Consider the following 25543-nt stretch of genomic DNA (forward strand, 5'->3'; position numbering starts at 1 on the left):
AGAGCCTTATTTTTTTGTTTCTCTTTTGGTTGAGGTTATGTATTTATATTAATGGTTGTATCTTGGTTCTTGTACCTCTTGCATTTTCTTACAGTTGTAATAACTTTTATAATGCCTTAATCAGTGAACGTAAAGTTCATATATCAGAAATTATTGAACATGTCCAGGGATTTTGTTTGTTTTTTACCTTTTCTAAATGTATATTTAATATGGAAAATATTTTCAAACTGTTATAAAAAAACGAATAAAAAAATCTTTGCATTCAGCCTTTCTCTGTTATTAATATCACATCCTTAAATTTCAAGACAAGAACAACGTGTTGTTTGTAAAAGTGTTTTTATTAGAAAACAAAATGCAACAGAGCAATTACCCAAACACAGCACAGCAGGGCTCAGTGTGTGTACAAAATCACCCTTTGCAGTCTGCTCTTCCGAGGATTAAAACATTCTCGTGCTGTCTACACACCATCTCGGACAGAATTGCTTCGTGCTGAGTTGCCGTTCCACATTGCCGCTCCACGTTGCCGCTACGCTTAGATGTGTCCGTCAACCGTTCACTTCTCAACGCGCGTTCAATCAGAACACGACTGAACGAGACACTTAAATATGGATAAATTCAAAACATATGCACTGTAATAAGTCCAATTGAAAAAAAAAAAAAAAAGGGTTTTGGCATTTGTAGCGCCTGAAATATTTCTTTATACACAACATAAATTATATGACGTGTTGAGCTGAGACGACACGCGACCCAGCAGGAAAAGGCAACTCGGCCCTTCCATCGTGTGTAGACAACCTCCAATACAGTATGTACAAACCCACATCTTCAGGGGGCAAACGAGCGCACCGTAGAAAATTAAAATGCCATTTTTTTTTGCCACTTTTCAAAAAATTGTGAAGACTAACTGGTCTAATGGAGAGTGAAAAAGGCAGAAAAACATAAAAGTAAAGCAACGTCACATTGGCCAAAGACGACAACGGCAGTCCAATGTGCTGACATTCCTTCTCTTTAGCACAATTTACCGACAACTGGGGAGCAAAAAACAGAACAACAGAGGAGGAGGAGGAGCAGCGATATCGCTGGCAGGTGACGACTACTCAGTGCTCCGGCTCCGATGTTTACTACGGTCATTACTGGACTCTCGCTGATGATGGCTCTTCTCTTTGCTGCGACTACGTTTGTGAGAACGCTGTTCTCCGTCTCTCTCCTTGTCTTTGTCTCTGCTATGGCTGAGCTCTCTTTTCCTGCTCTTCTCTTCTCCCCCAGTTTTGTGCTTCCTCTCCTTGCTTCGACTCCGACTCAGCTTCTTGGCCTTCCTCTCCTCCCTGTGCCTCTCCCTGTCGTCTTTATGCTTCCTGTCATCGGTCTCCCCCCTGCTCTTCTTGTCCTTGGACCTGTCCTTCTCGGAGCCTTTATCTTTGTGGTGATCCCTGTCCTTCTTCCTGCTCTTGTCATCGCCGCCGTCCCTTTCTTTGTCTCGCCGTTCGTTTCGTCGGTCCCGGCTGCCGCTGCGACTTTTCCTACGCTCCCTGCGGTCCTGGTTCCTGTCTGCGCTGCGGGACCGCCGCCTCTCCCTGTCCCCCCGCTCGCCTCTGTCTCTGTCCCTGTCCTTGCCGTCCTTGTCCTTCTCCTTCTTCTGGCGGTCGCGCTCCCGCTCCAGCTCCCGGTCGAAGCTGGGGCCGTGGCGTTCTTTCTCGCGCTGGTGGCTCCTGCTCCTTGACCGTTTGGGTGACTTTCTCGGGCTCGGCGTCCGCCTGGGAGTCCTGGGAAGGATAAAGATATATATATTGTCATTGTAAAAAAAAAAAACATACAACGAAATTAAGTTGGCAACAAAACGTTAGGACAGCAGTAACACATAAAAACCTGTATGACATGTATAAAAAGAGGACATCCTAATTTAAAATGAGACATTTAAAAAATAGATAAAACATAAAACACAGGCATCAACGGTTTTAAAGACAGCTGACGTTAGCTTCAAGCAATTAAACTTTCTGTTCTAACAAACTGTAGACTGGCGACATAAATCAGAACAATAAAGAGTCCCCTAGGTAATGTCAAGAGCCGGCAACAGACGTTTTATAATTATTAGTATAGTTGCACTGTTTCAGTACTTTGAGTAAAAGTTGGGATGAAATTGGAAAGATAACTGAACTTTTTCCATCCAAGATGATGGCACCGGATAAGATTGTTAAGAGAAAATGAAGCTTAAGGAGCTTGAATCCTTCGCTGCGTTACCTGGAGCGCCGCCGTTCCCCTTGCCCCCCCGCCTCGGGCTCTGCTACTTCCTCCTCCTGCGGCTCCTTCTGAACGACCTTCCGAGGCCGAGCCTTCATCTGCTGGTCGATTAGCTTCTGCACAGGTACTGGGATGCGGGGGAACAGAGTGGAGAACCACTCCAGTTTGGTCAAGAAGGAGCGTAACATCTCCCCGACGGTCATGACGCAGCCGCCTCCCGCCTTGACGTCGAGCTCCTAGAGTCAAACGGTGGGAAAGAGCCACAGGGAAAACTCAATTAGCACATCGAGGCAGGACACGGGTATATCTGATGGCTTTCTCAAATCTTGCCTCAAATCAAAAAAGCAATTTGTGATGATCAAGTACTGAACCTTCACCTCTGTTCATCTAGCTTAATCTCTCATATCAATCAAATTTGCCAGACTTCACTTTGATAATTATAAAGAGGAAACACATCTATTAATATTTTAAAAAGCTTGTCTCATCTAACCTGTCTGGCAGTTTCTGGAGTCTGTATTCATAATGTGAGCTTTGGTAATCAAGCAGATGTTATTACATGTATAAGATCCACCCTCTTTTCCTTCACATCATGCGTTTAAAGCGGCATGTTTCAAAGGTGGCTTGCATGAACTGTTTACAGACCAGAAATGAAGGAAAGAGAGCAGCATCTAAAAACATTGTGACACATTCTCACTGAGCCGAAAGGACGCAGAGAAACTGTCTCCCAGAAGCACAATGAACTCTGTGCCCACATTATGAGCACAGAATAGAGCAGGTAGGCAAAATGCACACTTGTTGAAAAGCTATTGACTTTATATGGTAGAGAACAGCCGCTTTGCACTCACACACGCAACCCAACAGTGCTGAGATACAATATCCAAATCACCTGCTGCACAATGGGCATCTAAAGAAAAAAACAGGGGAATTAACCAGTTGGGTAGGATTTCATATGATCAATTGAAATATAATGCAACAGAACATCAAAAGGAGGCCTGGCTGCACAGCCTGGTTTCAAATTGTATACTAATCAAATATGGTGACAACAGATTAATGCAAGAGTTGACATGTGTTGTATGGTTTGTGTTTATCCATCTCTGTAAAAACATGACTGCTCCAATTGCTATTAATGCCAAATTTAGTTTTGTGCAACAAGTCCTGATAAAAGCTTGTCAAAAACAAAAAAGGCATGCCTTAATATTACATTGACTAAAATATCTATGCATTTTTATATATGGTACTTACCCTGATAAAAAACATCAGCAGAGAAGTAAACAAGTAACCTAGCTACTTAGCTTTAAAGGACAAAAAATTGGGGACAATTAAGCCAAATGAAGGCAAAGGTGAAAAATCAGCTATGAGCATCACAAGGGAGGGAAACATTTTGGTTGTTTTACTTGTTGTGTAACTGTGTATTTAATGCAGAGAAAGAAACATCAAATTATTACCCGAGGTGACATACCTCCTCATCATCCAGGAAACCGTCGTACCATTCTACCAAATCTGCTGGAGGCTGAGTGTATCTGGGGCAGAACAAAGCAGAGAGCACAACATGAGCGGAGAACAATGCCGCACAGTTGCAAAGTTTAATTTCAATTGTTTTTATGGACCCTTTAGAATAATACCTCAGACTGAATTTCAGACAGAAGATCATCAGAGATGCAACCAAATAATAATTGCATTAAATTTCCCAACATATTAAAATAATTTTAGAACCAAATTGCTAATTAAAATGCTAATTCTGTTAAAAGTATCACAACATTGAGCTTGCGTCGGCTTAAATCCTCCAGTAAAATTACTTAAATTGGCAGAAGAAGATTGTAAAAGAGTTTTGAATTAATGTTCAACTTCCGGCATTGTTACCATCTTACAAAGTACCTTTTATGTACAATATTTATTATCATCTTTTAGCTCACTTGACTGATAATAATATAGATTACAGAATTAGGGCAGACATGCATCAACCATACCTTATGTACATGAATCCAAGTGCTCTGATGTACGGAGAGTCTGTATGAGTGATCAGACCCATCAGCTGTTTGCGAGTCAACTTGAGCGTAAACAGTTTGTATAGAAGACAGAAGGCCGTGGACACAATACCTCCCGTCCCAACTCCACGCACCTAACAAGGATGAAGACATATTAGTAAAGCATATCGGTGCACATTGTTCACAGCAAAACCTATGCACAACACCTGACCTAGATACTACATCACTCAAGTTGTAAGTACACTCATACACACACTATTTCATATTTGTAGCATCATCATCCTCTAGACTTGTCAGGGTAGAGGGGGTGGGGAATATAAAAGGCACGTACTTCTCACTTACCCCTCCGCACATTCCAGTCTGACCCGCGGTCTTTCGGCTGCCTTTTTCCCAAGGTTCAGCGTGGGTCACCTGTAGGAACACATGATATTACACTACTTTACACACCATCCATCTCCCAAACGACTCGACACACAACGATGTTCAACTGCCCCAAATGTTCACCCACTTTTAGCCTTTAAACTGATAAATGGACGGTGACGTTACTCCAACTTATTTTGAGTGCAACAGAAGTAAAGTTAAACTATTCTGGGTTCATAACGGCACCTTGTTGGATTTAGCGCTAGCTTAGTCGCTAAAGTTAGGGAGTACGAGCTCCCGGATAAGATCACTAACGTGTTATAATAGTACGCAAGTATGTGAATTAAGCAGACATCTCTCATAGTCCTAAAGTTAAGTTAGCTAACGTGAACGCTGTCTGGTCCCAGTGTGTTATGTGACGCCTGCAGTGTGGCGCTAGCTTGACAAGGCTCCTCTAGCTAGCATGCGGTTTTAGCATTAGCTGACGTTTACGTTACCTTGAAGTAGATTTCGTCCACAACTTCATGGTACGTCTTAAGTTCATAAAGCTGCACTTTGAAATACGGCGAAGAAAGTACATTTGTAAGAATCATTGGGTTGAGGTTCATGGTCTTCTCGTTGCCCCACAGGGGCAATACATTGCCATGTTTCCCTGGCGCAGGCTTGCTCACGGCCTGTGTTGGTAGCTGGTTCCCGACGTTAGCCATAATAGCTGAATCCCACGCCGCTAAGCTCACTGTACAGTTAGCGTATTTCCGATTACAGACCCATCAATATTATATCGTGGAATGTCGATCGTTCGCAATTTCGTCCGTTTAATTGCCGCTGATTTGTGGTTGAATTGACGATAACAACTTCCCGCCGTCGTTGTCGCTAGGTGCTGTTGCGAGGAGGAACAGGACCGTTGGTGGTGCAGTGCGAGCGGAACCGATCGCTCACCGTCGATACGTCAACAAGGGGAACGTTTAGAAAATAAAAGCACGTATTTATACACCACATTGTTTGAACTGTTAAAGTAAACAATTATGTATCACACACATATATAACGCGTCTGTAAATATGGAGTGTTTTAATTATTACGTTATTGTGTATTTAAAGCAATTTTGCTTTGTACTTAGCACACGTTTACTTTGAAATCCGTTTGTTTTGCCTCAACAGGAAATGGTGATTTTTAATTCGCCACTTGACAATTCCAGCAGCCAATTTCCTCTTTCAGCTTCCATTGTATTTTCAACATTTGATTTGATGTGTGCAGTTAAATATATTGTAACAGTGAGTTTGCAAATTTACTTTCCTATCAATTATAATTCTGGGTCACATTTTCCTCCACGCCTCTTCGGCATAGAGACCATGACATGAAACACAAATTAGGTTTGAAGTTATCCAGAATGCATTTTAAAAGGTTATTTTTATTTGGCCTTAAATACAACATTCTCACATCTTCGAAAAATCATGGGCACATAGCTTTCAATACATACATATATTACAAAAATGTTATAATGAAATTCCATCCATTATGAATGTACAGACAACAGACATATGCACATGCAGACCAAAAATACACATCATAATGAAGGTACAAAACATGAAAACTTCACGGCATTTTAAAAGCAGTCATCCTCCCTCACAACCAGGTGAGAAACCAGGTGACACACAGTGGTGCCGTAACCACCGTCAATTTCACAATGTCAGTTTTCTATTACTTGAATTTAATGGAATTTCAAGGAACGGACACAGTCCCCTCCAGCCACTTAAGGTACAAATGAAACGTTTGAACAAAATCAATCATAGCAAAATAAAAAAATTTAAAACGTACATTTTAAATAACAGGGATGGGTCAACATATGTAGAATTACAGTACTAATCCACAATCATAGTTTTCATAGAAGACCCACAGACATGTCAGTATACCAGTAATCTCAGTCACCAAAATGTTCCAGTCTTGGCCATCAACTCCACTTCTTAAACACTAGAGGTCTCTCCTAGTCGACATACCATGTAGGTCAGGCGCGGAGAGACTGCATAAAATAAATTAAATCTCATGGAGTGAGGTGGGAGCCAGTTCAGATGGCACTTCTACAACTCAGTGTTGTATCCCCCGCATCGGTGTAATACGGCACCCTTATGGCAGGCACATGCTTCCCAAAGCCTAGCGCTTGAACACCACCTGCTCAAAAGCTCCGGCTGCGACCCTGAAAGAGAGAGAAGGCCACAATGTGTTACATGACAGGAAATGAGGGATGTTATCTGATCTGGCTGCCGCTGTGGTGCCTTCTTTTATACACAGAACTAACACTTTGCTGTGAAATGAAAAGTACCTTAACGTGTATGTAATAGATACCTTAAGAGAAACATTTTAATTTAGCCATTTGGCATATTTGATACCTTAACTTGTATGTAACAGAAACCTTAATAGAAACATTTTAATTTAGCCATTTGGCATATTTCCAATGAATTTATATTTGTAATAAATGCCTGCTGTGTGGCACCCACGCCCCACAGTTACATAATCACACCCACCTCATGTTCTGGCTTCCTAAAGCGGTACTCCCACCAGGACCGACAAATAAGCTGAGCCCCTCCTCTGCAGCAACACACACACACACATACACACACACACACACACACACACACAAACATTCAAAATAAGGATACTGTAAATCAGTGCACAATCACAGTTTTAAAAATGGCTTGCTTAGTTTTCTAGAAATTATAATAGTAAATGACAATACACGAATAGAGAGGAGAAACAATGTTGCAAAGCTGATGAGATCGTTTGAAGAACATCAAAAGAAGTAATTAATATTTGATTAAGAGGAACACCATAACAATATGCACATTTACACCAAAAAAGTGTTCAACATCATTCTCTGAGTAGAGAGAGTCACCATTTTCTTAACACAATAAGTGACTAAGTGACTCTGTGTTAAGTTACTTCAGGACGAGGCTTCGTAACATGGCAGCCACTGTGTGTGCTCAGCTATCAGTGAGGTGAAACTGCCCTTCAGATATTCATGTCAATGACATGCAATCTAACCTCTGTAATCCTTCATCAAATACAGTTTAATATTTAGGCAGGTGGATATGCTAAAGTATGGTTCAAATGTATTATTTGCCATCATAAATATCTAACTGTCATTGAGGAAGGACTTAAAGACGTTGCATTGCAACACCTCAAAGCAGGATTGTAGGCAACTTTCCAGTCCACTGAGTCATGGATTAGATGTACACACCTTCTGTACTGGAGTCCAAGACGCCATGGCTGAAGTCCTGGCTCTGCAGGATTTTCTCTATTATGTCATCAGCATCCACCCTGGTGGCATCAACTCTTTTGAGCTGATTCTCCACTGAATTCTGCTTCACCGGATGTCTATTGGAGAAACAGAAAGAGGGTGAAAAATGACACGAGTGGGCTTTGTATGGGAAAGAAAAGACATAAGCTCATATATTTAGCAGAAATAGAAACAGTCCGATCCTCAAGGGTTGTTCATATAACAGGGTCATTACACACAGAGGTCGAAACCAGAGTAGAACACATGTTTAAAAGTAAAAGGTGAGAATAAAGGAACACAATGAACACGTTACCGTGAAACTTTAGCGGGCGTAGAGGGGTGTTCGGGAGCGTGGTGACAGACTGCAGAGGTCCTGCTCTCGCCCTGCTGGTCACTGGTTTCCAGGATGCTGCCGATGCCTGTGGAGGCAGAACCTCCTGACGCGCTCCTCCGATGGCTTAGATCTGTTAAACTGGAGTGATTCGAGCTGTAACCTGCAGAACAGGAGAGGAGGGAAACACATGAATGCTATGCTTATGATTTCTGCAGCTGCTGTAGTAATAATTTAGCTTGTTCAAAGGGAATACGTGTGTGTGTGTGTGTGTGTGTGTGTGTGTGTTCAGTACCTGAGATTTTTGAGTGTTGACTGACATAGCTGGGTGTTCTGGAGTGACCACACACTACCAGCTCCTCTGGGAATGATCCTGACTTTACTGGAGTCTCTAAATGGAAAAAAAAAATGAAATCACAAGTTTTGTTAGTTACGATCATTTTGTATGATTATAAACACAACTAAAGCATCTATTCCTTACGTTGAAGGGAAGGATTCAATTTGTTTCAGTTTTTATTGATGCTATTTATGAAAACACTGAAAAAAGCTGGTGCTTTTTGGAAGATTTGAAAAACCTAAAATATGATTGTGAGGAACAGCCGTCAGAGTCTGTCTGTACGTACCAGTCAGTGAATGAGGGATGTGCATGACGCCTCCCTTTCTGTCCTCAAGGAGGCGCTCTGCTTCAACCGGTGGGACCCCCAGAGTCATGGCTGTGGACGGGGGACTGAAGGGAACACAGGAAACAGTGATGTTACTGAGGAGCAGCTGGTTTCTGAAGTATAGTTGTTGGAAAAGAGCTTCTTCAACTGTCCTGCTCTTATCGTAGACACCACAAACTGGAATCTGACATCATTATTTTGACTATGAGAACTTTTATGTGGATGTCCATGTCCAACATAAATACTTTGATTTTATGATTTATGTAAAAACTTTATTCAGATATATTTACGCTTGCCAACATCCAGGAATATGATGTGTGTGGTTTGTTTGTCAGTGCTCATACATTTCCATTCAAAGCCTCGGTTTTGGGACATACTGGATATCTACTGTAGCTAAATGTAGCTTATTAGAATATATATATATCTGTATTTTGTTTTAATCCACAGTCAAAAAGGGAATGAGCATATAACTGCAGTAACACTGTTTTGTTTGCTGTCATCAATCATACCTATAAATATAAAAATACTGCGTCATAGATATTCAGCAAGCAAACGTCACAGCCAGCCGTGTCCTTGACCAAGTTACACCTCAGTTAAAAATGGATAAGTAATAAGTCTATTAAAACAGAATCACGTTCAGCTCCCGGATGTTAACACAGGAAACATCACTTCTCTGCAGCTGTGATGTTAAACAAATGAACGAGGGCGGAGAGGCCGACAAACGGTGACAGACACCGAGTTTAAAAAAAGAAAAAACAAGCGTCATCTAACTTGTTTCTTCACACACAAAAATGAGTAACACTCTGTGGGATGAATGACTAAGCTACTAAGCTAAGTTTACACGTTAGACATCTCCCAGGCAGCAGCGAGTGTTGTTACTCTCTAAGGGCGTTGGAACATGACAGTAAACCTGGTTAGACGCACGCGGGTTGGAAAAAGTGAACTATTTGCAAATGGAGCTGGATTTGGCATGAGTGTGTTGTTTCATCACATCCTCAGTGACAAACTGCTCGACAATAGAGAAAACACAACCTCTGTCTGAGCTGATTGCGCTGCAGTTGTTGCTGGAGGTAGGGCAGATTAGAGTCTGGGTGAGGTGTTATGAGCTTTCAGATAAGACTCTGACACAATCTCAGCTCCCATACAATACGTCATAACTTCAAACTCTGAGAGGACTAACATCAGACCAGAAAGTGTGTCTGCAGTTGTGCGACAGACATCGTGTGGTGTGAACACCTTTCTCTGTGGTTAGATGCTGATGTTTGGAGAAATACTTTGTTTGCAACCACAACTCTAGCATTTTGTAGTTGACTAAACTTAAACGTACCAAATAAGTCACAATACTTCCTGAGTAACGAGTTAAAAATTGAATTGATAGTCAGACTTGAAGACTGTGTTTTCAAACTGAACCGATGAATGATGTAAAAGTGAACTCTTACGTTTTAAAACAGGGGTCTCCAGACATAAGCTGTGTGGTGATGACAACCTGAAACAGGAAAAAAAGAGGTAAAGAAATGTAGGTTTTAGGCTGACAAGCAACTGTATGTGTGTGGCAGAATACAACTTAAGTTGAAGGAGGTTGCTATCAACTAAGGTTTGAAATAACATGTTGGGCAATGTAAGCCCATTGTGGATCTTCGCCCCAGGAAGAAACAGCATTTTTCAAATCCATTTCCATGGCTCAGGTCGTTTATGGATCACAGGCTCAGACATGTGTGCCGGCGTTCAACATAAAGCCAACATTTGCAGGAGTGTCTCCTCCTGCTTTAGAGCAGCACAGTCTTTTCTTTGCTGAAATGCATGTTACTTGTAAAGATGTATAAGAAATAAATGATTGGACAGTACCAACACATCAGTGTCAGTGTCGTAAAGGCTCCTCGTGGCATTTCCATCTTAAAGGGTTCGTATTGTGGCGCTGTGCGTTAAAACTCTATCGCACCTTCAGAATGGAGTTGTCCTGCCTGGTGTTTTTGGTGTCGTATCCCTCCAGGAGACACCGCCTTGTAATGCTGCCAGACCCAGCAAACTCAGACAAGTTCAAGTCAGCAAAGCCCAGCTGCACGGGGACAAGAGAGATCAACCAGTTAGAATCATCTGACGGGTTATTTATCTGTCAAAGAGCCAGCATTAACAAGGTATTCGTACATGGAGCATCATCCTGTGATGATGTGGCGATACAAAACTATCTACATGTGAAGAAATCCAGCACATCTAATGTTATGGAAACACACCACACACCAAGGATTGAAAGATTCAATCCTTCAGGAAACAGAGAACCTAATAAGTTAACTCGTGGTTAAAGTTCATGGTTAACATGGTAGGTTGTGATTCACAGAGTTTTCAATCAGTAACCAACGCCGGAAACTAGAAATAAGAACATTCTTGGTACACAGTCACTCTGCTGAAAAGTTATCTCAGGACACTCTGCGGCCGACTGTTATCACATATAGTTTAAGATAAGACTGTTCTAATGGATATCTGGCACTTAGGTTGCTATGTTTACAACAAATCACAGCCGACAGACTTGACAAGAGAAGTAGTACCTTTGCAAACGTTTTTCCTCCCTTCAATTCCTTAAATGACAAAAGCACAAAAATCAGTCAAGTTACAATTATCCGCTTCAATATTATTTCACATAACACTTTCATTCAACGCATCTGTGATGAGATTACAAATGAACAGAGCTCTGACATTCACTACATACACAATATTGAGCACATTAAGTTTAACTAGCTAGACAAATAAAATGTCCTGTACCTTGCGCACAGACACCCGACAAAGACGTGGGTCCAGTACACCTGTCCCAGCGTTGGCACTCATCTTAACCATGAAAGAGAATTTCTTCCTCCAGTGGACGCAGTTGGCTTGGACGGGATTCCTGCGACAGAAGCATTTAGAAACTCGTCACACAGACACAAAACATGAAGGAATACTGAATCCTGAAAGGTATTCATAGCAAGTTTGCCAGCTTTATGCACGGCTTACCCTCAGAGTGTGTGAGACAAGACTCACTGTACTTAACATGTGAGTCTTTTGGAAGAAGACAGCACTTTGATGCAAATAGATTGTGTCTTATTTTAGCAAATTAGACTTCACAAGACGTGTTGAGCTCACTGCGGCGGTAAGAGGTGTAGATTTAGTGTTGATGCACAAAGAGAAAGAGAATAAAGTTGAGGTTGGATCAGGATACGAGGAAGAACGCAGTGTTTGTACACAGACAGTTACCATGGAACAGTTATGAGTCTCTCTTGTGGTTAACGTGCCCGGCCTGCTTTCTTCAGTGTGACTCATGCGAACACACACACGCATGTGTGTGTGTGTGTGTGTGTATGTGTGTGTGTGTGTGTGTGTGTGTGTGTGTGGTTCTTTGCAAAGAAAAAAAAGTGTATGTTGGTATTTAGTACAACAAATGGGCAAATGAACAAGTGAGAATATTAGACTAAAGTAAATTCAGCATCAAGATGATGATTATGACGATGATGATAAGAAAAAGAAGAAGAAGAAGAAGCTTGGTTAAGTCAAGAGTTGTTGCTTAGCAACTGATTAGCTCAACTGTGATATGTTACAGAGGTTAATAAAATAAATAGTATGTCCCTTTATTAAAGAAATACTTTAAAACCATATTTTCTATTGGACTAATAATTAAAGTTGCGTCCTGTTTTGTGAGATTTGACACAAAGTCTTCAACCAGCTGCTGTGTACTAGGTTAACTAAATACTGTACACAGTATTAACTTAATACACAGTATCACTTTAACTTAATGGAAGTATTAAGTTAATACACAGTCTTATGTTAAGTTAATACACAGTATTACCCTAACTTAATTAAAGTATCAGGTTAATACACGGTAATACGTTAAGTTAATCACAATATAACGTGAACAGACAGTTTCCTGCTCCCTTTGAGTCGGTAACGTAACGTAACTTGTAGTAAAACCGTAGTTACCGAGCAGCTCGCTGAGGTTTCTGTGCTGCAGTTTAATAATAAAGTTACACACACGACACGCGTTAAAACCCACGCAGGGCCGGAGACAGCAGAGATGCGGGACTACACATGATACACGTGTCCAACGAACAGGGACTTGAAACGCTCCAAAACAAGTTTCCCTTAAACTCCACTTCAGCGAGCTGCTGCTATAAATAGACAAAACACAGAAAGACTCTTACCGAGGCGACTCTTCTGCAAAGCCTCCATCGAGGAGTCTGACTTTACAGAATAAAACCCCGTTGACGAAGGGAACCGAGGACAACTCCTCCAGATCGAAGTCCACTTTAAATTTGAATCTCTTTTTCTTCATAAGCATAAACGACATGATCTCCTGATGGAGGGAAGCTTTGGCTGCTGGTCGCTGCAGTGTCGCTGTTGCTGGTCGCTACAGTGTCGCTGTTGCTGGTCGCTACAGTGTCGCTGTTGCTGGTCGCTACAGTGTCGCTGTTGCTGGTCGCTACAGTGTCGCTGTTGCTGGTCGCTACAGTGTCGCTGTTGCTGGTCGCTGTTGCTGGTCGCTACAGTGTCGCTCGTGCAGTTACGATCCGAAGTTCAAATCTCCTCCTTCCCACCCACCAAAACATAATTCGTGACGTGGCGGACATTCCACCGTTTGATTGGACGCAGCTGCGGCCGCACGAGGGGAAAAACAATTAGAAAATACATTCAGAGGTCACGACGGAAACTCATTAAAAGCTGATGACCTGAAGTGACGTCACTTGTAAAGGAGAAGTGGGGAAACAGAAAGATGATATGTTTCATTCATCAGGCACGTGACAGTGAAACAAAATGCTAAATAAGCATATAAGAGCTCTCGTGATATGGTTCAAAAAGTGTCATAGGTGAAAGGAATTTCCACATCTGAAATGAATAGGCCATAAATGTACTAATGGTTGGTATACAGCTTAGGTTATTGATTATTGAATAGGTCTACATGTATTGGTTGAAACAGTATTAAGTGGTTAAAGAAGTATGAAGATCATCTTTAAGTGAAAGTAGCAAAACTACAATTGTCTTCAATTGTTTACCTAGAAGTAGAACATATCACTAGTGTAACGTGCCCAGAGTATTATAGGACTGTTATGTACACGTATTGGGTGGTTGGCTAATATATTAGCAACATGTTAATGGTGTAGCTGGTGGAAGTGGGCTTAGTTCTCAAATGGGGGTATGTGAAACAAATCATTCTTACAGTTAAAAACTGTGCATATGTTGTGCATTTAAAATCTTAATTTAAAATGTAGTAGCAGTAGTAATGGAGTGAGGTTAGAAGTAGAAGAGAGAAAGAATGTAATGCACTAGTGTATTATATTTACTACATTACAGATGTACACCAAGTTGAAGTGGCTAAAATATGTAATTAAGCACACAAGACTTGTGTGATGAGTAATTCACACATTCTGTTCAACTACAATATTGTCTACCGAGCTGAATAAACAGATAGCCAGTATTACCAACACACAAGTGAAATGAAACTGATATTTGTTGAGGGGCACAGACACGTGACCACTTTCCATGTGCACGCCACTTTTTGTGCGTGGAAACGTCGCCCTCTAGTGGCGACCAGCGATACTGCGCTGCAGGGAAAACGACACTATGTGTAATTTCCTCCACTCCTTCTCCACTGAAAATATTACATTTCCGTTATAAATATAACACACCATGAAGCATATCACACGGGGCAAGGGCAAACTAAGACAGATGGGGAAAGTCACCAGCATTAACCGGATTATGCACACTGTTAATCCGGGGGTTATTTATTTCACCACTTTCCCATTTTACCATGTTTCCTGCTTCTTCCGGGAGAAAACGTCGAGCGGCTACGTCGCCTCCATTGCTCCGCCCTCGATAACTGCAGTTCGCCTGAAACGTCACGCAGGACGCTTCTGCACGGGGTAGTCTGCAAAGATATTGAAGTAGCCTCTCTCTTTCTTTTTCATCGCAAACGCCGAAGCCCGCATCTGGATTTCCGCTGGGTTTGTGCATGCTTTTCCCAAAACGGATATGGATTCCTAATCCGATCCTGACTGCGGGGCGACTCGTCTCTCGACTGCTGCTTCCACCTCAGCGCCGCAATGTATCGGACGTTTTTACTATCACACGCTCGGTGCTGGGATGCCGACAGCAGGCGCTCCTACCAGGACTTGTTTGAGAGGCTCGACACCAACCGTGATGGGAAGGTGGACGTCGCTGAATTACGCGCGGGCCTGAAGGCTATGGGCATGTTCCGCCAGGGTGCCGCACAGGTAAAACACCCTGGGGGCCATTGGGGGCCAGGGAGTTTCGGTCTGGCCTGCTCGTTCAGCAAACAATGCATTAGTTGTGTGACTTTGTGTCTCTGTGTGTGTTTATGACTCGCTCTGATGCCGCTTGAAGGCAAACGAACCACTATTGTGTATTCTCTCTGCAGAAAATCGTGTCGTCTGGCGACCAGAACAAAGATGGGAGCCTCGACTTCAACGAGTTCAGCAAATATCTGAAGGAGCACGAGAAGAAGCTGCGGCTGACGTTCAAGAGTCTGGACCGAAACAACGACGGTAGGAGAGCAGCGACGCGGCTCCCAGGAGCAGCCCCGCTATCACAGTACTTGGCACGGGCCAGTTGTGTGTCACATGCCACTGGATGTTTACAAAACCACACATCCTCTGTTTACACTGCGGCATGTCTGAGTAGAGTTTGTGTGTTGCGTCAGGGCGCATCGATGCCTCGGAGATCCAGCAGTGCCTCGCAGAGCTGGGCATGGATGTCAGCAGAGAGAATGCCCTGAAGATACTACAGAGGTTTGAGCTTCCACTTCTACCCACTGTGACACATTTCTGTTTAGGAGTGTTAGAGGTCATCTAAAAGCGTCATATGGTCAGTAGTGTGTGCTTATTATAAGCATAGATCATGGATTAACAGGTGTGTGTGTTTGCTTAGTATGGACATTGATGGGACCATGATGGTGGACTGGAATGAGTGGAGGGAACACTTCCTGTTCTGCCCGGCTCACAACCTGGAAGAGATCATACGCCACTGGAAACACTCCTCGGTACACACACTCATACACACAAACACACACACACATCCTTCTGTAGACAAACACAGAGGCAGGCGACTGCAGTGGAATTCATCACATGACGTCGACTCCTCTTATGGGAGATGTTATGGATTTTCACTGCAGTCCACATGTTGCCAGCAGCTTGGAAAGATTAGACCATAATCAGGTCACGGCCGCAGACTTTGGCCCACTTCAGCTCGCTCTTGGTGTAAATAAATATGTCGTCGTCAAGATATTCGCTGCATCGTGAGCAAAACGGTGCTCTACACATTTATTGTGTCTTAACAAAAGCAGGAAAAACTGCATTCTCATGCCGTGGATATGCAAGCGGAGCGACTGCTGGACCGTGTTCCTCTGCAGAATTGCATCAAATTGCCACTGCAACATGTTGGTCACAGACACATTTATGCTTTTGGATTAATATTGTGTGTGTTTGTCAGAAACGACGAAAGCTCGCGAGATGAAGGGTCAGTCAGCTCCGTGGTTGTGACTTCATGAAGTAGTTCTAGCAAAAGGATAAGGAGGTCAATTCATTGTTTGTTGTGAAAATAGTTACAGTTCTGCATTTTCTTTTCCCTGACAGCGTGACCTTTTCTGTGCACAAGTTGTATGAAATATAGAAGCTATACAACATATGCCTTCAATGTTGTTACTTCCTGGCTGCAGTGTTCTGTTCAAGGTTTTGTAAATGTTCTCTCTCCAGTGCACGAGTGGAAATGTGGAAAGATTAAAAATACAGTTGCAGCATCATTGTCAAAATAGGCCTCAAAAGGAGAAGTTGTTGTAGGCTTGTGAAGTGTTTTTTGTCACATTGACAGCCACACAAACCGACTCTACAATCTCAAAGGCATAAAAATAATCCAGCTGTCAGACATTTTATATTATTTATGTATTGTATATATTGATTATGGCCAGACTCTGGCACACCATTAAGTAAATGTGCTTCTTGCTCTCTCTGGAGCAGTAATGCTGACAGACGTGTCTTAAATTTGACCAGTGCCCATAAATGTAAGTGGTTTAATCAAATCTATGTCTGTGATCACCAGGTGCTGGATATCGGCGACAGTCTCGCCATCCCAGATGAATTCACAGAGGAGGAGAAGAGCTCCGGTGTCTGGTGCAAGCAGCTGGCTGCAGGCGCGATGGCGGGCGCCGTCTCTCGCACCGGCACCGCCCCTCTGGACCGGATGAAAGTCTTCATGCAGGTGAAACACGTCAGAGAACTAACGGACAAATGTATTCTCACCGATACGTCATGAAACGTATGGGTGCTGTGAATGAAACCGTAGATATATAAATGTATACATTTGTTCTGCAGGTTCATTCTTCTAAGACCAACCGGATCAGCCTGGTCGGAGGCTTCAAGCAGATGATCCTGGAGGGAGGCGTCACGTCGCTGTGGAGGGGAAACGGGATCAACGTTTTAAAGATCGCACCTGAGACCGCCATCAAATTCATGGCGTATGAACAAGTGAGCCCCAAAATGCACATTTGATGGTATTTATCACAGTTTTATAACATTAGAAATATATCAAATCAGTGCATTATTTTATTTTGGCTCCGTTTGTTTGTGTTCTGTAGTTTAAGAAGTTGTTATCTTCAGAAGGCAAGAAGATTGAGACACACAAGAGGTTCATGGCCGGCTCTCTGGCCGGGGCCACGGCGCAGACAGCCATCTACCCGATGGAGGTAAAGATCAACCGTTTGCTTTCCTTTTGTTGTGTACGTGCTGCAGCTGCCTTTACAATGTTTCCCTCAAAACTAGAAAATACCACAAATCCAAACACTCTGTTCCTCAGTATTTCTTCTTTTGTACTTTCTCTCTGTAAGGTATTAAAAACCAGACTGACTCTGGGGAAAACTGGCCAGTATTTAGGAATGTTTGATTGTGCCAAGAAGATCCTGAGGAAGGAGGGTGTGAAAGCGTTCTACAAGGGCTACGTTCCCAACCTGGTGGGCATCATTCCCTACGCGGGGATCGACCTCGCTGTGTATGAGGTTTGTCTTCAGTTCCTTTGCTCAGATTTATCTTTGTTCAATTTACACATTTTGTATGCGTGATGAATCATTTCACCAGGACTGTAGTGCTACTTTAACCTTTTGGAAACCGTGCGAGAAAATCCTCCTGCGGCCATTTTAAGTCCCAGCATGCCCCATTCAGACAATCTTTTGGCAAAAATACGTAATTTTTCCATTTTTGAACTGAACGACACAGTTTTTTGACTGAAACTCCTTCCTAACAGGCTGTTTTATTGTAATTTATGTTGCAGATTCTGATTCTTTAGGTCCTAATTTTTCCAAAAAGGTGTTTTATTGACGCTCCAGGAGGCATTTTTATGGCTCATATCATGCTGGATGATTTATAGTTATCAAAATATCTTTTAAAAGTGATTTTTTTTGCAGATATACATTTTTTCTCCAAGACTTTGCTGAACGAATACATACAATAAACACAAGTATTGGAATCAATTTTGGGTTCCTACAACGACTCAAACAGGGAAAAAGAGGTCTGGAGACAGAATCGGTTCCACAGTTTTCAACGGGTTCAATCAGAAAAATACGTGTTTTGTTTGATGCTCATGTTCAATAGTTTAACGCATCTCTCTCGTGTCTCAGACTCTGAAGAACACGTGGTTGTCGCACTACGCCAAAGACTCGGCCAACCCCGGGGTTCTGGTGTTGGTGGCCTGCGGCACCATGTCTAGTACCTGTGGCCAGCTGGCCAGCTATCCTCTCGCGCTCGTGCGCACACGGATGCAGGCTCAAGGTAAACGCAGTCTGACGTTGGAAAACAAGGACGACAAAACCTACAAGGCACCCAGTCATACAACACACTGTGAGATGTTTACTTATGTGGTGACACAACTGTAAAGCACCTGTGATGTCATGAGAGGACCCAGTGTTTTGCCTTTTTAAATTACAACACTTTGCCTTTAATAAATAAGGAGATTGCAGAGAATTGGTATTGTGATAGTTGACATTATTTAAGTACTCTTTGTTTGCAGCTCATAACAATCCTAATGTGAGGTAGATTTGTGTCTTTTTTTACCCGAGCAAATGTCTTGTTTGTAAGGAAATTCATTTTAAAAAATTTGCTCTAAAAATGTTTTTTTTTCTCAAAAACAATCTTTGCTCTAAAAAAAATCTTTGCTCTCAAAAAAAAAACATTTTCAAAAAAATGTGTTCTCCAAAAAAATACACTAAAAAAAAAACACTCTTAAAAAAAATCCTCTAAAAAAAACAACAACTTTTTTTTGAGTAAATTTTTTTTTGGGGCAATTTTTTTTGTTGATATAATTAACTTACAGACAAGAAATTTGCACGGGTAAAAAAGACATAAATCCAACTCCATAAAGGGCGTCCTTAGGCAGAGTGAAAGAGTAAAAAAAGCTGGCTTCCAGATGTAAAACAGCCTCTCTAACTTCCTAACTTCCCTCCAGCGTCTCTGGACGCGTCGGACCAGTCTTCCATGAGCAGTCTGATGAGGAAGATCGTGGCCAAAGACGGCTTCTTCGGACTCTACCGGGGCATCCTGCCAAACTTCATGAAAGTCATTCCTGCTGTCAGCATCAGCTATGTGGTTTACGAGTACATGAAGACCGGCCTAGGAATTTCCAAATGATGCTGCAAGCCAATGGAAAAAAACATTTATTTGTCAGACTTGAAAATGCTTGAAATAACTCCCAAGAACACCGACGGACATAAAAACATACAGAGCATGACTTCCACCAGCTGGAAAATACGTTCAGTGGATGGAAAACTGTTTGTTTCCCTCTTTGGGTCGTCTGTCTGTAGCTGAAGCATTTATCCTTCCTGCTGAGCATGCTTTAATTTCTATACTGTTGTTATACGTAACACACTCCCAAAACATGTACACTGTCCAAAACATATACACTGTCCAACATATGTACACTGTCCAAAAATATGTACACTGTCCAACGTTTACACTGTCCAAAAATATGTACACTGTCCAAGGCAAGATTTGGTATAAAGATAGTACTGTACTAAAAACATGCATACAAACTAGAAAACATAATACAATGGATACTCAAAGGCTCATACTGTTTGTTTTTGGTTTCCTAAAGAAATATTCTGTTTCGTAAAAGCTGGTACTCGATTCAATGGTCTTATTTTGAACCTCTAAAGGGTGTTGACTTCCACTTTTAAACTAGTGTAGTGTTGTTTTACTACACTAGTTTAAAAGTGGAAGTCAACACCCTTTAGAGGTAGCTACAGTTGTAAACACTAGAGTGACATCAGCTGGCAGCTGCCAGCTAAAAATAACCGGCCTTGAGAAATCAATAACTTGTTAACACTGGAGTTCTGTTTGCATGAAGACACGTGTGTCTTGTGCAATGTGAAAATCACAAATTCTGTGTGATTTGATAATCATTTAAATGTGCCTTACAGCCACTTAATGTGAACTGTCTGACATCACAGATGTGTTTTTTACTACGTATATAGACTGCATTTATGTACTGTGTATATATATTTATATCTATGTTTTTAGTTATGATTATTTACGAGTTTTGCTAATGGTTGCTACTATGTAACATGGTAACTCTTTAAAACAGTAATAACTGCTCATTGGACCTACAAGGAGCGTGTTTTTGTCTGGTTTCACTCTCAGCAAGAGCTTCACAAACAAACACACTCTTACCAGCGGATACTGTTTCCTTTAGTCTTCATAATATGTTCATTTTATGAGGATTTTGACAAATGAGAATCTTTATTCGATAATGAAGAGCCTGAACATGTGAAAACGTCCCTGAGAAGTTTAGGATAGTATTTCCTGGAAGGCTTACTTGTGAGCAAATGGCTTAGTGGTGTAAAGTTCACTTCTTTGGGCTCACTAAGGTGTGTTAACAGCGCCACCTCGTGGCTAATGAAATAAAAAAAACACATGGACACATTTCCATGCTAGTATTTTAGACTGTATTGCTTTTTCTTTAATCATCCCAGGTTTTTTGTGCTTTTTTTCACTACGCAAAAGATATCTGGATATTATTTAACATACAGCAGCTTTATATAAAATAGGCCCACCAAAAAATGTTTGATATCTTAATCAAATAAATGAAGCTGGTCAAATTATTCTGGGAATGTCTCTTTCCTACTGTGTGCGATTACAATAATATAGGTTTATATTAGAGACCTTCGTATCGCAAAGGTAGCAACCTGTATTTGTATTAACCTTTTGTTATTATTATTATTATTATCATTATCAATTTCATCTCAGCCCACTGGGACGCCACGTGAGACCCCCAAAGTCCAGACCACAAAGTGTTCTGCAGCTTGAATGCAGTTAATTGAAACAATAGATTATAGATTATCAGATTATAATTCTGCACCGTAAAGTACAGAATATGATGTCTGTAATGTATCTGTCAACAATTTCATAATCGCCTCCCTCTGGTAACGGAAGCCCATGTGAATAAACGGTCTCATTCGGTTTGTCCTTGTCGCTCGCCGTAGTTTCGGGCACCACCTGCTCCAGCTGTTGGAAGGAGGTTGTCCCTCCGCTGAAAACAAACTACATTCGCTATCTTCAGCTGGTTTCGGTGAGTTCATTTGTTTTTGTCGTCTCTAACGTTGCAATAGTCGCCGCTGACGTCGTGGACAAGAGGAACAGCGCGCTGGGCTGGTTGTGAGAAGGTGACAGCTAGCAGCTAGCAGCTAGCCGCCCGGAAGCTAAACATGTTGTCACAGCTTAACTAGCAGCACTTTGCTCGGTCACAACAAGCTACGCGAGTTTACTGCTCTCAGTTAGCGGGGACATCGTCTCCTGAATTTAATGTGGGGAATCACAACTTGTTGCTCGTTACGTGACTATAGCTCGTGGGCGTTAATGGACGTCCCCGTTACCCGGTTCCCGTCGGGTGACCCGGTCCACAGCTGACGTTACCTGGTTGTCTGGCCGGTAAAGCTGAGCCTTTCCAGACATCACGGGATTATGGAGACTCAGCCTGCTCATGTCTGCAAAGTGTCTCCAAGTGTGTTTAACATTTTAAATCAGCCACATGTCACACTCATCGTTTGTACTTTCTGCTGTAACATTATGTGGCTTCTATTGCATTGTCTTATTGTATTGTTATTATTATATATTTTTAATTAGATAGATATATACTTTATTAATCCCCAAGGGGAAATTTGTTGTTAGAGTAGCGTCCAACACTTTACAGACACCAAATGGAATAGAGTAAATAAACAAACTAAACACACACAATAAAGTAACATATAAGAACAGGGATTTTATTTATTTATATATATATATATATATATATATATATATATATATATATATATATATATATATATATATATATATATATATATATAAACACACACACACACATTAGAATACAAATAACTGTCCAGTGTGTATATAAGGACATTAATTAAGTTCAAACAGATTGTGCAAAAGTTTAAACAGAGTGTAAAATTAAGATTCCTTAATGAGTTTGTTCAGGTTGCAGTTGCTTATTATCCCATTTACACACCATATGAACGGACATGAAGTCAACACTAACTGTCATGATGTCCTGACTCATTTAGTTTCCGACGGGCAAAGATTGCAGTAAAGTCATTTAGTCTATGGTTTGTTCCCAAACATAGAAGAAGTTGTGTTTTCTTTCCAGCCGGGCATCATGGGCAACACGAGCGACCGAGTGACTGGAGATCGGCACGGAGCCAAGGCCCACCGCTCGGACAGCAGCGGCAGCCACAAGGACCAGGAGCCCAGCAGCAAGATGGTGGACAGCACCGACGACCCCAACATCTTCAACACCCACGGGACGGAGTCGAAGGTACAGCCGGACAAGAAACAGAAATATAGATATTTCTTTTACAGTGTGTTTTGTAGCGCAGGAATACCTTTCAGATTCATTTGTTAGATATGATTTTAAAAATATGATTTTTTTTAGTTGAGCTATCAATGAATTGCTTTTAGGCGTTAGGAGAGAAAGAATCAGATCTGGGTGACCAGGTGAAAACTGGTCCTCAGGCTCGACCCACAGTCATCCGCTGGGCTGGAGGGGGAAAGGAGGTCTTCATAGCTGGTTCCTTTAATAACTGGAGCACAAAGATACCACTAAATAAGAGGTAACACTCAACATGTCAGTACATTCTCACTCTCACGGTCTTGTAGGGATCCAATGGAAATGTTCTGAGCTTCTCCATCGTAGCTCCACACCCTTATGTGCCAGTTGTAGAGTTTAAACTGAGAGTAAGGACCACTATTGCACTCATACTCTTTCTTTTGTTTTCTTCAAAGCCATAATGACTTTGTAGCCATCCTGGACCTGCCAGAGGGAGAGCACCAGTACAAGTTTTTTGTAGACGGACAGTGGGTCCATGATTCCTCAGAGGTACATACATGTGATTTTAATTTTATTGTGTTATTAAAAGTGTTTCCTTAATAGCAAATAGTTCAGTTCTAGACTCTTTCACGCTTTTTGGCACACTGGTTATAAAAACCTCTGACATTATATACATAAAAGATCAGGGACCTCCTGTGGAGATTAAGTCAATTTGGTGCGGAAAACCACAGCAGAGCTTTCCATCCATTACAGTCGCTGCCATCATCACTTTTAAAGTCTTACAAGAAATTGCAGAGCAACGTGTGCAGTCTTAAAAATAATAATTATATACATTTCTTGGACCATTTCTCTTTTGCAGACTGTTGTAACGAGTCAACTCGGCACCATCAACAACCTGATCCAGGTGAAGAAGTCAGACTTCGAGGTGTTTGATGCCCTGCATGTCGACTCTCTGGAGTGCTCAGACGCATCAGGTCAGCAACAGTGAACACTGATACAAAATTAAACTGAGGTATTTTGCAATGGAAAGTTTAATTAAGCGGTGTTTTTTATTTTTATGGTTGCAGATCTGTCCAGCTCCCCTCCAGGCCCGTATGGGCAGGAGCAGTACAGCTTCAGGCCCGAGGAGCATTTCAAAGCTCCGCCGATACTCCCTCCTCACCTCCTCCAAGTCATCCTCAACAAGGACACCAATATATCCGTCAGTGTCTCCATCTCTCTACAACACTAGCATTTCTTCAGACAAGTTTATTTGTGGTTTGTAAGTCTTCCTCTTCCTCTTCCTCGGCAGTGTGACCCTGCCCTGCTGCCTGAACCCAACCATGTGATGCTAAACCACCTTTACGCCCTCTCAATTAAGGTAGGTTCCCTGGAAACATCTGAAATACTCCTCACACGTTCACAAACGCTACTGGCACCACAGAAAAAAACACATTTTGCTAAACTCTGAACTCTAAACTAATCTTATGGAAGTTTTACTTTCACTACATGAAACAATAGACTCTCGAGCGTCTCTGAAAGTACTTACACGGCAAAATTGTACAACAAACTTTAAATCTCAAAGTCTATTACTGTGACAAATGATCAAAAAGACACAACTTTTCTTGTTTCTGAGGGTGCTGACTATGAAATTAAGAGCGTATGTATTGCCTCCACATGGTGACGGCTGAGCCGGCAGCTCGTAGCTAAGCATGCTAACAACAACAGCAGCAGTGTTGACAGTTTGCAATGTTTCTGAGGGGCAACTAGAGGGTAGGTGCTACGTCCTTAAGCTAACTACTGGAGCGCGACCTTATTCTCTGTAGAGGTAGACATGGCCTCACTTTATCTTTACCTTGCAAATAGTTGTTTGCTGCGATTTTAATGCTCTGAATACCTCGCGAACCTTTTAAAGCAACCACATGTGTCTCCAGGATCGGTTTACTGAATACGATAGCATTACAGTCAGACCCCCTTTTAGTTTTCATGGTTATTAATAATCATACATGTACATTATTCTGTCGTGCTGTGTGGACCAGTTGGAAGTTTCACAGATACAAGCACCATGATTATTGCCTCTCTGGGGTTGGGATCCGTCTAATGGCTGAATGCCTGTTTGTTGTGTTGTGCAGGATGGAGTCATGGTGCTGAGTGCGACTCACAGATACAAGAAGAAATATGTCACCTCCCTGCTTTACAAGCCCATCTAAACCACGACTTGGAAGCTCCACGGTGCTTTTTAAAGAGCAGCACGTTTCTATTTTGGCTGGAGTCTTTTTTTTTTTTTCTTGGGTATCGCCCCGTTTAGCCAAAGTCTTGCACTGAAACGAGTTCACAGGCGAGCCGACGGCCAGTCGCTGCGACTCCAGCTCTGTTTTGTAAAGGCTGCACTTCTGTCTACGAAGGGCTCTGAACAAAGGCAGCAAAGTTTGTGAAGAGAGGGGAACACCATCCTGTGGCTTCTTACCGGCGACATCGACGGACACGACACTGACTGACTGTGTGCATTTGAGTGTTTCCTGCACCTCGTGAATATATTATGCATGCTGGGGTGTGAAACGAGGACGAGGTCGAGCTGTGAGGGAAACGTTTCTGTGATGGTCATTTTAAAGGATGTTCTCCTGAAGCGAGGGGTGTGGAGTGTTCCTGGTGCAGATCAACAGTTTCATTTTAAAGTGTTGCGTCTTCAAATCATTGCTGAACTGATTTGATGTGTGTTTTGAACTAAACTAGCTGACTATATTATATAATATTGTGTTTATGGCACGTGCATGTAGAACAACAGAATGGCCTCGATGCTGAAGAGAGCAGCCAGCTGTAAAGAGACTCAACATGGACTCACAAACCTACAGGATGAGGGCGCAGCAGCAAAACATC

At 42.0% G+C, this 25543-nt stretch overlaps 4 protein-coding genes across 4 annotated transcripts; 2 read left to right on the forward strand and 2 right to left on the reverse strand.

Moving 5' to 3' along the window:
- Window positions 1-319: 319 nt before the first annotated feature.
- prpf38b (pre-mRNA processing factor 38B) lies at window positions 320-5492 on the reverse strand. Its single transcript, XM_068571307.1, has 6 exons — window positions 5078-5492; window positions 4563-4631; window positions 4203-4354; window positions 3695-3755; window positions 2236-2471; window positions 320-1760 (listed from the first exon to the last, which is right to left on the reverse strand). Exons 1-6 carry the CDS (start codon window positions 5285-5287, stop codon window positions 1091-1093), a joined length of 1398 nt encoding a protein of 465 aa, XP_068427408.1. The 5' UTR covers window positions 5288-5492; the 3' UTR covers window positions 320-1090.
- A 512-nt stretch (window positions 5493-6004) lies between these two features.
- LOC137781928 (EEIG family member 2-like) lies at window positions 6005-13304 on the reverse strand. The gene is made up of 11 exons (XM_068570953.1): window positions 13012-13304; window positions 11603-11723; window positions 11389-11418; window positions 10785-10901; window positions 10285-10331; window positions 8807-8910; window positions 8479-8574; window positions 8166-8346; window positions 7814-7950; window positions 7101-7164; window positions 6005-6772 (listed from the first exon to the last, which is right to left on the reverse strand). The coding sequence occupies exons 1-11, from the start codon at window positions 13155-13157 to the stop codon at window positions 6730-6732; spliced, it is 1086 nt and encodes a 361-aa protein (XP_068427054.1). The 5' UTR covers window positions 13158-13304; the 3' UTR covers window positions 6005-6729.
- Window positions 13305-14685: 1381 nt separating this feature from the next.
- Window positions 14686-20950, forward strand: LOC137782262 (mitochondrial adenyl nucleotide antiporter SLC25A24-like). Its single transcript, XM_068571474.1, has 10 exons — window positions 14686-15078; window positions 15243-15369; window positions 15525-15612; window positions 15752-15863; window positions 16919-17077; window positions 17191-17343; window positions 17454-17561; window positions 17703-17870; window positions 18489-18639; window positions 19313-20950. Exons 1-10 carry the CDS (start codon window positions 14908-14910, stop codon window positions 19492-19494), a joined length of 1419 nt encoding a protein of 472 aa, XP_068427575.1. The 5' UTR covers window positions 14686-14907; the 3' UTR covers window positions 19495-20950.
- Window positions 20951-21349: 399 nt separating this feature from the next.
- On the forward strand, window positions 21350-25292 carry prkab2 (protein kinase, AMP-activated, beta 2 non-catalytic subunit). Its single transcript, XM_068571242.1, has 8 exons — window positions 21350-21430; window positions 22508-22675; window positions 22819-22970; window positions 23143-23236; window positions 23547-23661; window positions 23755-23888; window positions 23979-24047; window positions 24799-25292. Exons 2-8 carry the CDS (start codon window positions 22517-22519, stop codon window positions 24874-24876), a joined length of 801 nt encoding a protein of 266 aa, XP_068427343.1. The 5' UTR covers window positions 21350-21430; window positions 22508-22516; the 3' UTR covers window positions 24877-25292.
- Window positions 25293-25543: the final 251 nt, after the last annotated feature.

Source organism: Clinocottus analis, unplaced genomic scaffold (assembly GCF_023055335.1).
Source record: "Clinocottus analis isolate CAN_PGR_092001 unplaced genomic scaffold, fCliAna1.0.p SCAF_11, whole genome shotgun sequence".
NCBI classification, from domain to species: domain Eukaryota; kingdom Metazoa; phylum Chordata; class Actinopteri; order Perciformes; family Cottidae; genus Clinocottus; species Clinocottus analis.

What these genes read in the sequence shown, in the direction of transcription:
- prpf38b (XM_068571307.1), bottom strand. Translation starts at nt 5,287, where the DNA reads ATGGCTAACGTCGGGAACCAGCTACCAACACAGGCCGTGAGCAAGCCT. An exon ending in CTTGGATTCATGTACATAAG is followed by an intron (nt 3,756 to 4,202) that starts GTATGGTTGATG and finishes GTTCTGCCCCAG; the next exon opens with ATACACTCAGCCTCCAGCAG. An exon ending in GGGGAACGGCGGCGCTCCAG is followed by an intron (nt 1,761 to 2,235) that starts GTAACGCAGCGA and finishes TATCCTTCCCAG; the next exon opens with GACTCCCAGGCGGACGCCGA.
- LOC137782262 (XM_068571474.1), top strand. Translation starts at nt 14,908, where the DNA reads ATGTATCGGACGTTTTTACTATCACACGCTCGGTGCTGGGATGCCGAC. An exon ending in GCCACTGGAAACACTCCTCG is followed by an intron (nt 15,864 to 16,918) that starts GTACACACACTC and finishes TGTGATCACCAG; the next exon opens with GTGCTGGATATCGGCGACAG. An exon ending in CAGCCATCTACCCGATGGAG is followed by an intron (nt 17,562 to 17,702) that starts GTAAAGATCAAC and finishes TCTCTCTGTAAG; the next exon opens with GTATTAAAAACCAGACTGAC.
- prkab2 (XM_068571242.1), top strand. Translation starts at nt 22,517, where the DNA reads ATGGGCAACACGAGCGACCGAGTGACTGGAGATCGGCACGGAGCCAAG. An exon ending in ACAAGGACACCAATATATCC is followed by an intron (nt 23,889 to 23,978) that starts GTCAGTGTCTCC and finishes CTTCCTCGGCAG; the next exon opens with TGTGACCCTGCCCTGCTGCC. An exon ending in TTTACGCCCTCTCAATTAAG is followed by an intron (nt 24,048 to 24,798) that starts GTAGGTTCCCTG and finishes TGTGTTGTGCAG; the next exon opens with GATGGAGTCATGGTGCTGAG.
- LOC137781928 (XM_068570953.1), bottom strand. Translation starts at nt 13,157, where the DNA reads ATGTCGTTTATGCTTATGAAGAAAAAGAGATTCAAATTTAAAGTGGAC. An exon ending in GTCGGGTGTCTGTGCGCAAG is followed by an intron (nt 11,419 to 11,602) that starts GTACAGGACATT and finishes TTGTCATTTAAG; the next exon opens with GAATTGAAGGGAGGAAAAAC. An exon ending in CATCCCTCATTCACTGACTG is followed by an intron (nt 8,575 to 8,806) that starts GTACGTACAGAC and finishes TTTTCCATTTAG; the next exon opens with AGACTCCAGTAAAGTCAGGA.